The sequence below is a fragment of the Dipodomys spectabilis genome, unplaced genomic scaffold (assembly GCF_019054845.1).
Source record: "Dipodomys spectabilis isolate Male_0828 unplaced genomic scaffold, ASM1905484v1 ptg000215l, whole genome shotgun sequence".
Taxonomy (NCBI): Eukaryota; Metazoa; Chordata; class Mammalia; order Rodentia; family Heteromyidae; genus Dipodomys; species Dipodomys spectabilis.
The window spans coordinates 8,579,578-8,592,670 of record NW_024870892.1 but is presented as its reverse complement, the minus strand read 5'-3'; the positions used below and the strand labels follow the sequence as shown (position 1 = coordinate 8,592,670).

General features: G+C 45.6%; 1 protein-coding gene across 1 annotated transcript; it reads right to left on the bottom strand.

Moving 5' to 3' along the window:
* Nucleotides 1-911: 911 nt before the first annotated feature.
* Nucleotides 912-12,621, bottom strand: Cfap97d2 (CFAP97 domain containing 2). The gene is made up of 3 exons (XM_042697007.1): nt 12,550-12,621; nt 1,773-1,853; nt 912-1,034 (listed from the first exon to the last, which is right to left on the bottom strand). Exons 1-3 carry the CDS (start codon nt 12,619-12,621, stop codon nt 912-914), a joined length of 276 nt encoding a protein of 91 aa, XP_042552941.1.
* Between the last annotated feature and the right edge of the window lie 472 nt (nt 12,622-13,093).

Sequence of the window (13,093 nt, the reverse complement as noted above, 5' to 3'; positions counted from 1 at the left end):
GTCATGGCAACATACGGTGAATATAAGCAGAAGTGGCACTGTGGCTCAAGTGGTAGAGTGCTAGCCTTAAGCTGAAGAGCTGAGGGACAACGCCCAGGCCCAGAGTTCAGGCCCCACAACAGACAAAAAAAAATGCAAGTGTTTCTGAAGGAAAGCCTCCCTTACCACCACCCTTGTCTCTGGGCCCCACCCTTAAAGGGAAGGACAACTAGTAAGCTGGGTTAGGGCTGAGGCCACAAGAACAGGGGACATGTGCTAGTGTTCATAGGGTGGTGTGGAGGGACAGGAAGCAGGAAGGTCCACTTCTCTCCTCTGCCAAAGGGCCAAAGTCAACACCAGGGAAAGCAGGGGTTGCTAGAGAACAGGATCAGCACCACAGTCTGGCTGATGTGAAGTGGCCCAGGCCCTTTCGGGATTTGTGCACGTCTTTACTCTCCTTGACAGACAAGGAAGAACGTAGACCTGCTGGTTGTGGAAAATGATGGCTTGGCGTTGGAGGTATGTCTCAGTTATAGATGCCACACAATGAGCAAAATGATGGCTTGTGGACTGCTGAATGAGCAAGGTTGGGAACACCTTGCACTCACCAAGGTCTGACTGCAGTCTTGGCTAAATTCTGCAGGCACCCTATGCCTCAGTTCCCCCATGTGCGAAGGAAGGAACACAACCACTCTACCTCACTAGGTCCTGGTAAGAATGAAGAGTCCAGCAGTTCATTGAATGGTATGTGCAACAGGTACAAGGTCAGGGTAATTGTCACCTTGGGTTCCCATCTTCTAGGGGCCTTGAAGCCCAGGGTTTTGAAGATGGCTTGCACTCGGGGGCCGCTGCCGGAGCACTCCCTGCTTTCATCCTGGGGTGGAGGGGACAGTACACCTTGCCTCGCTCCACCCTCATAGCTGGCCTCTCAGTTACCTCTGATTTCTGGAGATGATTCTGCTGTCAGTTTGTCTCTTGTTCCGCATAGCAGAGGCCACCTTCTGCAGAAGCAGGCGATTGTCCCTGTCGATGACAGACAGCCGTTCCTCCTCCAGCTGCAGACATGGAGATCCCTGAGGAGCCCAGGCTTCGGAGCACAGTTCTCCTGACTGTCCTCTGCAGGTCCCCTAGCCTCACCGGCGGCCGGCATGCCACAACCAGGGGCTGGTGCTACTGTGCTGTGGATTTGCAGCAGTGAGGAGCTACAGCATCTTCCAAAATGATGCCACTTTCCCAAACTGATAACTAGGTAGTCACATTAATATTGAAATGATTTTATATTTTAAAAGAGATATATTTAGCATTGTTCTGAAGAGAAGGGTCTTTGGGCCCAGAGAAAATAATGTGTCACTTTTAAATACATTGACCTTTGGGTTTGCTCAAAATGGGCTGTACTTGTGTTCAGGCCATTCCCCATTGTTCCTAGCCATGTAAGAAGGATGTCTCAGTGTGCCGTGGAGGCTTTGCCGGAATATGCCACCCAGGTCTCACTCTTGCTGAACAGCCTAAAGCTCAAGAATAAGCATTCTGAGCAGCCAAATGTTTTAGTTCAAAGGAAGTGTGTTTTCTGAAGCTTCCCTGTAGAAATAGCACTGCCCGAAGGTGAGGCATGATGATTCAGCTTGAGGATCTAGAAGGTTCCAGTGTAATTACCCAATATTTCAACTGGGGTAGGACTGTATCAGCTGACCACCAAGCCTACAGTTGTCTTTAACTAGAGACTCTGTCTCCCTACCCGCATCCCTGGGTCTTGGGGGGCGCTAAGACCTTGGGCAGCATGATTAATCATGTACCTTCAGCCTCTTGAGCTTCAGGTGCAGGTGGCTGAAAGTTGGTGGTGCACGGGTGTCCACCAGTGGCTGGGCATTCTGCACCTGTGGCACAAAGTGAGAAGTGAGATTCCAGGGGCGGTTTCAGCAGGTAAACAAACTTAGGTGTGCAGCTTCTGAGCTATTAGCACTGGGACATAATTGCTCATGGTGTCAAAGATTCCATATCAGCCCATGGTTGAAAGCTCCAACTGAGGTTCATGATTTAACTCAGAATAGAATGTCCCCCTGAGGGGAGCAGGAAGCCCTCAGACAGGGTCCCACACTGTGCCGTTAGATAAAAGAATCAAGTGGGTGTAGAGAAAGGACTCTTTAAGTACTAAAAACAGGGCCTGCCTCCCTGCCTGCCTGGTTGGAACCCTTCCTGCAGGAGGCCATGTCTTTTCCCCTGCCTTGCTGTGCTGTCTGAGCCTAGTGATGTCTTCAGGGCGATAATTTCAGCACTGGTTACAAAGCCGCACCTGCTGAGTTTCCTGTTAGGAGATGTACCACAGGATTGGAGGCGTGGCCCAGGTAGTAGACCATCAGCCAATGAGTGAAAACATTAGATCAAGAGTTCGACTCCCAGTCTCGGTTAAAAACAAAAAAGATGTACCATTACTAGAAAACGTTGATTTTAAACTAGGATTTTCCATGCAGGAGAGTATATATTATAATATATTATGAATCTCTCATGTTCTAGGACATTACTACCAGAGTGTATTAGCTGATGTGATGATCTGAAGATGACAACATTAGGAACCGTGGCCACCCAAAGCCCATCTAAAATGACCGTGTGGGATTTGGGGTAAAAATGAGCAGGAGAGCACTTGCCTGGTATGAACAAGGCCCTGGATCCCACCCCTGGTACTGTAATAAATACACAATACAGGCTGAACACAAACCCCTGTGTGTAGCACAGTAGACTGGGGACTGTGAAGACAGAGAGGCTAGGATCCCACTCCTGTGGTGTGGAGCACACCCAGGAGCTGAAACCTTTGAGGGACCAAGGCAGACCAGCAGTATGGTCATAAACACTATCTCTGTGTGTGGAAGAAGGCAAGATGGGAGACAGGAGGTGGTTCCAAGGCACGGTGGTCTAGCTGGGCCATAGAGAAGGAGTTGGCAGGCATGGAGCCTGTCTGAGAGACTAGGATGAGGGAGAGAGGAAGACCTGCCCCTACACAGCTTTTGGACAGTGGTAACACCAAGGTAAGGGAAATGTGGTGAGCAGGGTTGGGGCAGAATCAGAAGATTATATATGTGACATTTTAAATATGAGATGACCATGTGGTGCTTTCTAGAAGAACATCTGTACAAGATTCAGGTGAAATTTTAAAATCCAGTACTGTTATGTATAGCTTGCTTCATGATAGAAGCTGTATTGACCTAGCTCTTTGAACACATGGTCTTATCCAACGTCATCTCTTACAGATACTGAACACCAGGCTTCCTGATGGAAACGTGCAGTCAATGAATGTCAGGTTGCTGAGGAGGAAGGCCTTCCAGTGCCTGAGGAGGTACTTCTCAAGTGGGCAGCAGAAAACTGGACGAACCCTGGTCCAAGGTCAATCTCAACTCCCCAGCTAGAGGTACTCTATAGATATCTTTGGGCCCCAAGTTCAGCTGACTGACACCATTTTATGCTTTCATCTGGAGCTGCAAGATCTGCATTTACTTATGAGGAAAACCAAACTCAGGACAGTTCTGTGAAAGAAGTATCTTGTATTCTTAAAATATGCCCATGCAATGTCAGACAAGAGGTTTGGGGCACTGCAGATTGAAGTCCTACGGAAATGTGAAGGTATGTGACACTGAACTCTGTGCTGGAGAAGAGCCACAAAGTGAGCTCATTAAGAAAGTGGGAAGTAAACTGAAAGTATCAGTGGTCACATAGCCTTAATCTGAAGATTGTGCTGTGGTTACATGTGAAAATGGGTTTGTTCTTGGAAAATATACAGTGAATTGTTGAGATAACATGTATTATATTCAACCTGTCCTCAAGTTGTTCAGAGAAAGTGAATGTATGTGTGTTTGTGTGTGTGCATGTGTGTATGTGTGTGTGAAACAGAGAGAGAGGGAAATGAGAGTCAGAGAGACACAGAGACATAGACACACAGGCAGAAGACCCGGGTAACAGTATTTGGGAGGTGAAATTGTTTGTATGATACTTAAAATAGTTCTCTAATCCTGAAGATATTTTGAAATAAAAAGAGCCATTTTTTGTAATCCCACTCAATCCTCTGTCCTCCCTGCCCCTTTCAGACAGCCCTTTTCTGAAGCCAGCTTGAATTTCCTCAGTCCCTTTTCATAGTTTCACTCACTTTCAGTGAACCTATAATCAACTCATTGTACTATTTTGTGCTATTAAGTTTATGAAAATTATGTCTAATTGTAATTACCATTCTGTCTTTTTTCCCCACTCAAAATTGTGTCTTAAACTATTGTATAAAAAATTTTAAATACAGCCGGGTGCTGGTGGATCATGCCAGTAATCCTAGCTACTCAGGAGGCTGACATCTGAGGACCACGGTTCAAAGCAAGCCTGGGGAGGAAATTCTGTGAGACTCTTATCTCCAATTAATCACCAGAAAACCGGAAGTGGTGCTGTGGCTCCAGTGGTAGAGAGCTGGCCTTGCACTGAAGTATGCAGGGACAGTGCCCAGGCCCAGAGTTCAAGCCCCACGATTGACAAAAAAAAAAAAAAATTCAAATACAGATAAAAATAGAGACTGTAACAAACCAACCACAGTCACTTTTGGTGAGGCTGTGCCCACCTCTGCCCACTATCTTCCCTCGGCTGAGGCCATAGCAGAGTGATCTCAAGGTCTCGTAAACTCTCACCCTCAGGTCTTCAATGTATGTTTCCAAGAGATAGGAAATTTTGTTTTTGTTGTTGGTCATGGAGCTTGAACTCTGGGCCTGCATGTTGTCCCTCAGCATTTCAGCTCAAGGTTAGCACTCTACTACTTGAGCCACAGCGCCACTTCCAACTTTTTCTGATTATGTGGTACTAAAGAATCGAACCCAGGGCCTCATGCATGCGAGGCAAACGCTCTACCACTGAGTCACCTTCCCAGCCCAGATAGGAAATCTTTTTAAAAACTATGATCATACCCCAAATGGTGATAGTTCCTTGAACAACATCCAGGCACTGGTCACATCCCTGACCTTACTCCCTCTTCCTTCCCTTTCTTCTCTTGTTCATTCCTTGATTTAGAGTACAAATGGAAAAATCTATACGGTGTGTTTGGTGGGTATTTCTTTTAGGTTTCTTTGAATATGTAGTTTCTCCTATTTTTATTTATTTTTCTAGGAAAGCAGACCATTTGTCTGTAGTTCCTCACTTAGGATTTTACCGAGAGCATGATCGATGCTTCCTATAAACTGACATCTAGAATTTCAGGTACATTTTTTTTCCCTTGGCAAGACTAAAGCATAGGCCAGGCTCTCGTGTCTCACATCTGTAGTCCTAGCTATAAGATTGAGATCTGAGGATCACAGTTTGAAGCCAACCTGGGCAGAAAAGTCCCTGTGAGACTCTTATCTCCAATTAACCACCAGAAAATTGTAAGTGAAGCTGTGGCTCAAAGTAGTAGAGCACTAGCCTTAAGCCAAAGAGCTCAGGAACAATGCCAGGCCCTGAGTTCAAGCCCCACGACCACTACCAACAACAACAAAATACTTTTTTATGTGTGAACTGGTCCTAGGGATTGAATTCTGGGACTGGGTACTGTCATTTCTTGAGCTTTTGTGCTCAAGGCTAGTGCTCTACTACTTGAGCTACAGCTCTACTTCTGGCTTTTTGGTGGTTAATTGGGGATCAGAGTCTCACTGACTTTCCTTCCTAAATTGGCTTTGAACTACAATCCTCATAAAGCCTTCTGAGTAGCAAGTATTATGGATGTAAGCCACAAAAGCCTGGCTTAATAGCATACTTTTACTAGAGAAATTTCATCTAGGTTCTCTTTATTCACTTTTTTTTGGTTTTTGAAACAGGGTCTTGTTATATAGCCTAGAGTGGCCTGTAATTTGCAATTCTCTAAAATAACAATGTTTGATGTGTTCCAATAGCTACAGTCTCTTTAGTGAATTCAACTCCTGCTACCTCTGCCCAGAGAGAGTCTCCTCATTGGCTCCAGGGCTAGTGGCCTTCCAGAAGGGAGGCAGAGCAGGCTACATGTAGATCTCTATCCCTTCTTGGAGCCAGCCATGCCCATCCATGAGTGAGTCTAGAGAGAGAGGGCATTCATAGATCACACCTGCATGCCAGGGGTGTGAACTAGCATTGTTAGAAGCTTGGCATTTCCAGTCATTGTATGGACACTGTCCGTCAGTCCTTCCAATTCAGGGCTATGTTCCTTCCTGAAAGCCAACTTGAAAGCCAACTTATGGCTGCACTTCCCTTCTCCCTGGCTGAAACTCTCAGTTCAACTGCACTAATGGGACCACTCATTTCCTTTTCCCATCTAAAAACCACAACAGACTGACCGGAGCAGTACCAACACAACATCACTGGCATGGCCACTGAGGACAGTTCCATGTCTTCATTGCATTGTCTTTGGGGAATCTCACTATAAGTGTATGAATTTCTGGTTTTAAAGGCAACTGGAAAGTTTTCTAAGTATGGTTAGGGCATCAGTTGTATCTTCCGTGAGGTTCATTTCATTATCACTATTTCTGAATTTTTAAATTTAATTTTGCCTATACCATATAGAATATTTACATGGTTCCAAAGTCAAGTTTGCTAAAGCTTCTCTTTTTGAGTTCTAGGTCCTCCCACCTTCACCTGGTTTCCCTTGACAATACTCCCAATTTTCACTACTTCACACACACCCCACACACATATTGTTGGTCTTGGGGCTCGCTCTTCAGCTCAAGACGAGCGCTCTACTGCTTGAGCCACAACACCACTTCTGGTTTTCTAGTAGTTTATTGGAGATGAGTCTCATGGACTTTTCTGCCAGGGCTGGCTTTGAACCGTGATCCTCAGATCTTAGCCTCCTGAGTAGCTAGGATTACAAGCATGAGCCACTAGTGCCCAGCTACTTTCATATTTTTATATGTAGGTGCATACAATGTATATAAACATATTCCTTTCCACCCCTTTACTTAGGACAAATAAAGCATATAACGGTATGTTATGTATCTTTCTTTACTTTTTTCATTAAATAATATATATTGTCAGGTTTTCATCACTCTAATTAAATACCTGAGGCAGTCTACTTTATACAGAAAGAGATTTACTTTGGCTTTGAGTTTGGTCCAAGGCCCAGGGGCCATATTCAGTGGTAGCCTTCTTGCTGGTAGAGACAAGAGATAACACAAGGTATCATGTGACAGGAGACCAGGAAAGCATATATGGTGTGTGTGTGTGTGTGTGTGTGTGTGCCTGGGTGCATGCATGTGTGTGTGTGGCGCCTCTTCTTTCCTTTTTCCCTTGCGAGCAAGGTCCAGGACATGTTGTTATATAAAGGTTCTGGCTTTGAGCTACATGCTGGTCCACCCCTCTCTTCTTACTGAATCACCAGTACTCTGTTACGAGGCTTTTCCCTGGTAGTACTATCTGATCACTACCAAAGCACCACCGTCAGATCAAGTTGCTCTTCTTTTGGTGCCTCGTGGTAAAAGTGTTGTTTCAGCACTTGCAACTTGGAGGAGGCTTCATCCTAACCACAGCATGGTACATTCTAGAAATGCCTGGGTAGCAGTAGATAGATAGATATGCTCCTTATTACTTTATAGCATATGGTATTTCATCATGTGAATTACACTGATTTATTTACCCAGCTCCCATTGAGGGACATTTGGATCGGCTTCAATTTTGCTATTACAAAAACCACTGCAATTAATATCTCTTTTGCAACTTGTGTTTGTGTCTTTGCCAATGTATTTTTGGAATTGAGATGGCTAGGGCAAAGGATAATTTGTATGTAATTTTACTAGGTGTTGCTCAATTTTGCCACTTGCCAATGCATTTTACATGCTGACCAGCACAGTGTAACAGAAACCCTTACCTAGTACATGACCAACAACATTGACGCTTTTGCCTATCTCATAGTTGAGAAACAGTATTAGAGCATAAGTTTAATTTGCACTTCTCTATTAATGATTAAGTTGGAAATCTTTTTATAGATTAATAGCCATTTGAAATTTCTCTGTGAACTTTTTTAAATTTTGTGTATTTTCAGTTGGGATGGTTTGCAGATGTATTTTTTTGTTTGTTTAGAATCTGTGTGTGTGTGTGGTACTAAGGATTGAATTTGGGGCAGTTAAGCCATATCTTTGCCTACACTATCTTCCCTTTTGAGGTCTCAGTAACTGTGTCCAGGCTAGTCTTAACTCCCAATTCTGCCTCTGTCTCATGAGGAGCTGGAATAACAGGCATGTACCACCACACCTGGCTTTATATTTAGAAAACCTTTATACATAAAGATAGTAAGCCGGGCGCTGGTGGCTCACACCTGCAATCCTAGCTGCTCAGGAGGCTGAGATCTGAGAATCACGATTCAAAGCCTGGGCAGGAAACTCTGTGAGACTCTTATCTCCAATAAAACACAAGAAAACTAGAAGTGGCGCTATGGCTCAAGCAGTCGAGCACTTGCCTTGAGCTAAACAGTACAGGGACAGCCCAGAGTTCAAGCCCCTGAACGAAAAACAAAATAAACAAAAAGACAGTAAGTCTTTGTGATATATTATTTTCCCTAATTTATACTGGGTTTTTCTTTACTTGCTTTTTTGTGCCATGCAATTTTTTTTGTTAGTCAAATCTATCAATTTTCCCTCACTATGGGTTTTGAATTATAGTTAGTAAAAGCTTTCCACTCCTATTTTATATGTTTTCCCATCTGGTCTCTACCCTCTAGACTCATCTGCTTCTTGGAAGTTTTTGCATTTTGTAATTTGACCTACTATAATATGTCTTTTTTGGAATGATACAATGCTTTTTTTTTTTCCTGATAATTTTCCTGGCTTTGAAATTTCTGCCTAAAATTAATAGCTACTTTTTGTGGTTGTTGGTGGTTGTGGGGCTTGAACTCGGGGCCTAGGTGCTGTCCCTGCGCCTCTTTTTGCTCCAGGTTTGTGCTCAAGGCTAGTACCCTACTACTTTGAGCCACAGGGCTACTTCTGGTTTTTGAGTGGTTAATTGGAGGTAAGAGTCTCACAGGGGCTTTTCTGCCCTGGCTGGCTCCAAACCACAATCCTCAGATCTCAACCTCCTAAGTAGCTAGGATGACAGGTACTTTTGTTTTCTTTTGATGGTGTTCACATATTTTATTTTTCTCCATCTATTTACTTGAAATCTATATATCTTTATATTTGAGTGAGTTTCTTGTGGGCAACAGTTAGTTGAATCTTGGTTTTTGATTCAATTCAACAATTCTTAACATTTTAATTGGTGCATTTAAAACCACTGACATCCAAAGTGATTGCTGGTTTAGTTTTTTTTTTTTATTATTTACCATATTTTCATTTTTGCTTTACTTGGTTCCTAGTTTTGTCTTTCACTGATTTGCTCTCTGTGGATTCTATTGAACATTTTATTCCATTTCTTTTTTGTTGGTGGTGGTCATGGAGCTTGAACTCTGGGCCTGGGCACTGTCCCTCAGCTTTTCAGCTCAAGGCAAACACTCTACCATGTGAGCCACAGCGCCACTTCCAGTTTCCTGGTTTATTGGAGATAAGAGTCTCAAGGACTTTCCTGCCTGGGCTGGCTCTGAACTGTGATCCTCAAATCTCAGCCTCCTGAGTAGCTAGGATTACAGGCGTGAGCCACTGGCACCCGACTGTATTTGATTTTTTTTTTCTTTTTTTGTTGGTTGTGGGGCTTGAACTCCGGGCCTGGGTAGGGTGGCACCTGGTTGTGGGGTCTTCAATGTGGAAGAGAGGAAAGGGCCAGGCAGCCTTCTGGGAGGGGGGACATGGAGTAGGGACTGAGGGTGAAGTGGGTGCTGCTGCATCTGAAAGGCTGGGCCGACCCCTCACTCCTTACCCAAGGCGCCGTCCCCCTAGAAAGGCCCTGTGCTGATCAATAACGTCTACAACTGCCACACCCTTTCCGGCATGCCTCCCCAAGGAGCCCAGGCCACCGGCCAGCCTGCACGTAAGGCCTGAATACCATGTGGGAGTGTAGAGTGAGAGGGGATTTTTTTTCTTTTAATCTTTGATTTTTCTGAGTTTGTCCTCTGAGGCTCCTGAAGCTGTGCTGTAGTGTCTAAGGTGAATCTGCAGGAAATTCTCACTTGTTACTGCCTTCAGCATTGCTTTTCCTCCTGTTACAGCTCCTGATACTGTCGCTGTGCGTGTCATACCTTTTGTACCCCTCTCACAGTCTCTGCATGCTCTGCTTTCTTGTTTTCAGCTTCACTCCCTTTGCTTTTCAGTTTGAGATGCTGCAGTAGTTGTGTTCCTCCCTAATTCATGCTGAAACCTCATCCCTCTTCTGATTAGACTAAGAGTTGGACCTCTGGGGAAGTGATGAAATCATGAAGCTTTCTTCCCCATGAGCATGACTAAAGCCCTTACTGAAGAGGTGTCAGAGGGCTGCCTGGACCTTTCCTCTCCTCCACATTGAGGACCCCACAACCAGATGCCATCTTAGAAGCCATCTTACCAGATGATCATGTGCCTTGGCCTTGGTCATCTTTTCACATCTACAGCTGTAAGACAGGAGTGCCTACTGCTTATAAACCACCTGGTCTGAGGTGTACATAAACTGCCTGGTTTCAGTGTCTTGTTATGGCAGAATGGACTGTATTGGGCTTTACTGATATAGCCTTAAGTTTGAAGGGTTTGCCCTGAGTAGCGTCTTGACTGCTATTAAAACATTGGAGCGGGAATGCTAGGAAGGTAAAGAAGGCATTACTGAAAGAGGCAATGAGCAGGACAGAGGGGCTCGTGAGAGTCACAGCCAGCCCAACATGAGGTACCTTCTGGAAAGTGAGGGGCAGGATAAGAAAGAGGGGCTAAACCCTAAGGCACCATCTGCTGAGGTACCAGGGCAAAAACGAGGCACTACACTCTAGTGATGTCACTGGGAACTGGGGTACAGTTCTGTCTTTGTTACATCAAAGTCCCTTGCATTTTCAGGGGTTCTCAGACAAGCAGAAGATACTAGACCACTTAAAAAACTGACAACCCTTGAGCTTTTCATGTGGGGGAAATTAATTTTTATCCAAAGTAGTTGAATTTTCTGGTTAACTGGAGATAGGAGTATCACAGACTTGCTTGTCTAAGTTGGCTTTGAACTGTGATCTTTGGATCACAGCTCCTGAGTATCTAGGATCATAGGCACAAGGCCCAGCACCCAGGTTCTAGGGGCCGCTTCTGACGTTTTGACTGTGGCTTCTTGTGCCTAGGCTTCCTGACTGGCTCTGGTCCCCTTCATTCCCCCACGACGAGACACACCATCCTCCCTGGTGGCAGCCTTGGGTTGGGGTGGTGGACTCTCGTGCCTGGACTCTGCTGCTAGTCATAGCCATATTGAATGCTCCAGCAACTCAACTTGGTTCCAGAAACTAGGTTACCAGAGCAGACGGGGCTGCCCGAGTCCCGGCTACAAGTTGTTCTTCTTAAGCTTGTGACTCTTCATTTCACAAGCCTCGCTGTCCCCTCAGCCCTCACCTCCCACACTGGGCATCTAAAAGCATCTTTGTTTTATAATGCCGTAGGTAAAGAGCTTTGTATCTGACAAAGGCTAGGGTGAAATGGACTGCTTCTCTCAAACCGAGTCTATACCAGTCCCAGATCCAAAAGAACAGACAGCTAGAATTGAAATCTTCAATAATGAAGATGGTTCAGGGAAGCAGTGCTTACGGGTAGTTATGGCCATGTCCAACCTTTTCACTGTCTACCTAGTAACAGCCCCTGAGCAGGTGGTCACCCTGGGCTCAGAACATCGCAGTGGCAGAGATGGCCAGCACTTGCAGACATGGCAAAACAGCTCATGAACCATGAACCTGTGCGTCTGACTCAGTGGTGTGAGATAGCAGAGAAAAGAGCCCGAGAATGTGGGGCATGCTTCTTAGAGGAGGGGTTGAGAAGAGTCTCTGGGGAGGCGGCTGGAATGGAGCCTTGGGAAAGCAAGGGAGAAGTGCTCAGTGTGGGCCTTGCAGGGAGGGTGCAGGAGGACGGAGATATTAAGGAGCAAGTGAGGCTGGGGCCCTGCGTGGGCAGCAGTGAAGACTCTCCATTGTGTCACCTGCAGTCTGGCCACAGGGTGTCATCTGAAGCGAAGGGCCTGACTTGTTCAGCCCCTAGGCTGTCCCTGCAGGCATACACTGTAGATGCCCTTTCTCAAGAGTGCTTCCAGCCTTGATCAGCTCAGACATGGCATAGCAGAGACAGACTTGGTTAGCAGATGACCAATGGAGGGTCCAGACCGAAAGTCAGGTAGCCAAACCACATAGCAACAATCCCAGTCAGTGTCCATATGTGCAATGAATGAATGGGCCAATAATATTCTATCTCTTTAAAGTGCAGGTTGGCTTTTAGTCCCCCTTGGTATATGCAATTCTGACGTAAGTGAGCTAACATGTCTTTCTTGCTATGATTTCAATTATTGTGTGGGAAAAGTAGGTCCTTTAGAAACATGTTGCAGCTGCAGATGGCACACAAAAACTGTGTTTAGTGAGATCTTGTTGCATGACAACCCACGTGACGGGCCCTGTTGGAAAATGTCTTCCCAACCCTCCATCTCCATGCCTGCCTCCACGGCTCACCTGAGGCATACTGTGAGTGTGAGGCGATGGCGCCCTCTCACCTTATGCCTGTGGTCCTGGTATGCCTTTTCCCAGGCTCGCTGCAGATCTGCACTGGCAGGGGCTCTGTACATCTCAGGTTGTAGGCTTCTGTCTGAGAAGAGCAGACTCCTGTGCAGAAGCAAGTCTGTTTGTATGGCCACATGACCGTTGCCACGGAGCCGGGCAGGAGGAGCCCAAGCCCGCCAGTGGAACTTCCAAGCAGTGGGTTGGGATGGAGAGAAAAATGAACTCATAGTCCACTCTAGCAGGTGATAGTTCAGTGTTGCTGTTTTGAGGAATCCTACTAAGATCCTAGCCTCAAGGGAAGAAAACATGATGAACAAGGCTTGAAGAACTTGTCCTCTGTCCACAGGAACAGCTCTCTTCTACTAGCATGCCTAGCCCTCACTTCTTGTTCCCCCTTTACTCTGCCTTTTCTCCCTTCCAGTCCTTTCCTTTTTGAATTTTTGCCTTTCTTTAGGCCTCCTCATCACTTTACTGCCCTACCCTGAGCTTCTTTTTGCTCAAAGCTATTGCTCTACCACTTGAGCCACAGCCCCACTT

Bases quoted from the DNA above. Each gene is read 5' to 3' on its own strand.
- Cfap97d2 (XM_042697007.1), bottom strand. From the start codon at position 12,621: ATGTACAGAGCCCCTGCCAGTGCAGATCTGCAGCGAGCCTGGGAAAAG. The intron at 1,854-12,549 runs GTGAGAGGGCGC...TTTGTGCCACAG, and splicing joins ACCAGGACCACAGGCATAAG to GTGCAGAATGCCCAGCCACT. The intron at 1,035-1,772 runs GTACATGATTAA...CCATGTCTGCAG, and splicing joins TGAAGCTCAAGAGGCTGAAG to CTGGAGGAGGAACGGCTGTC.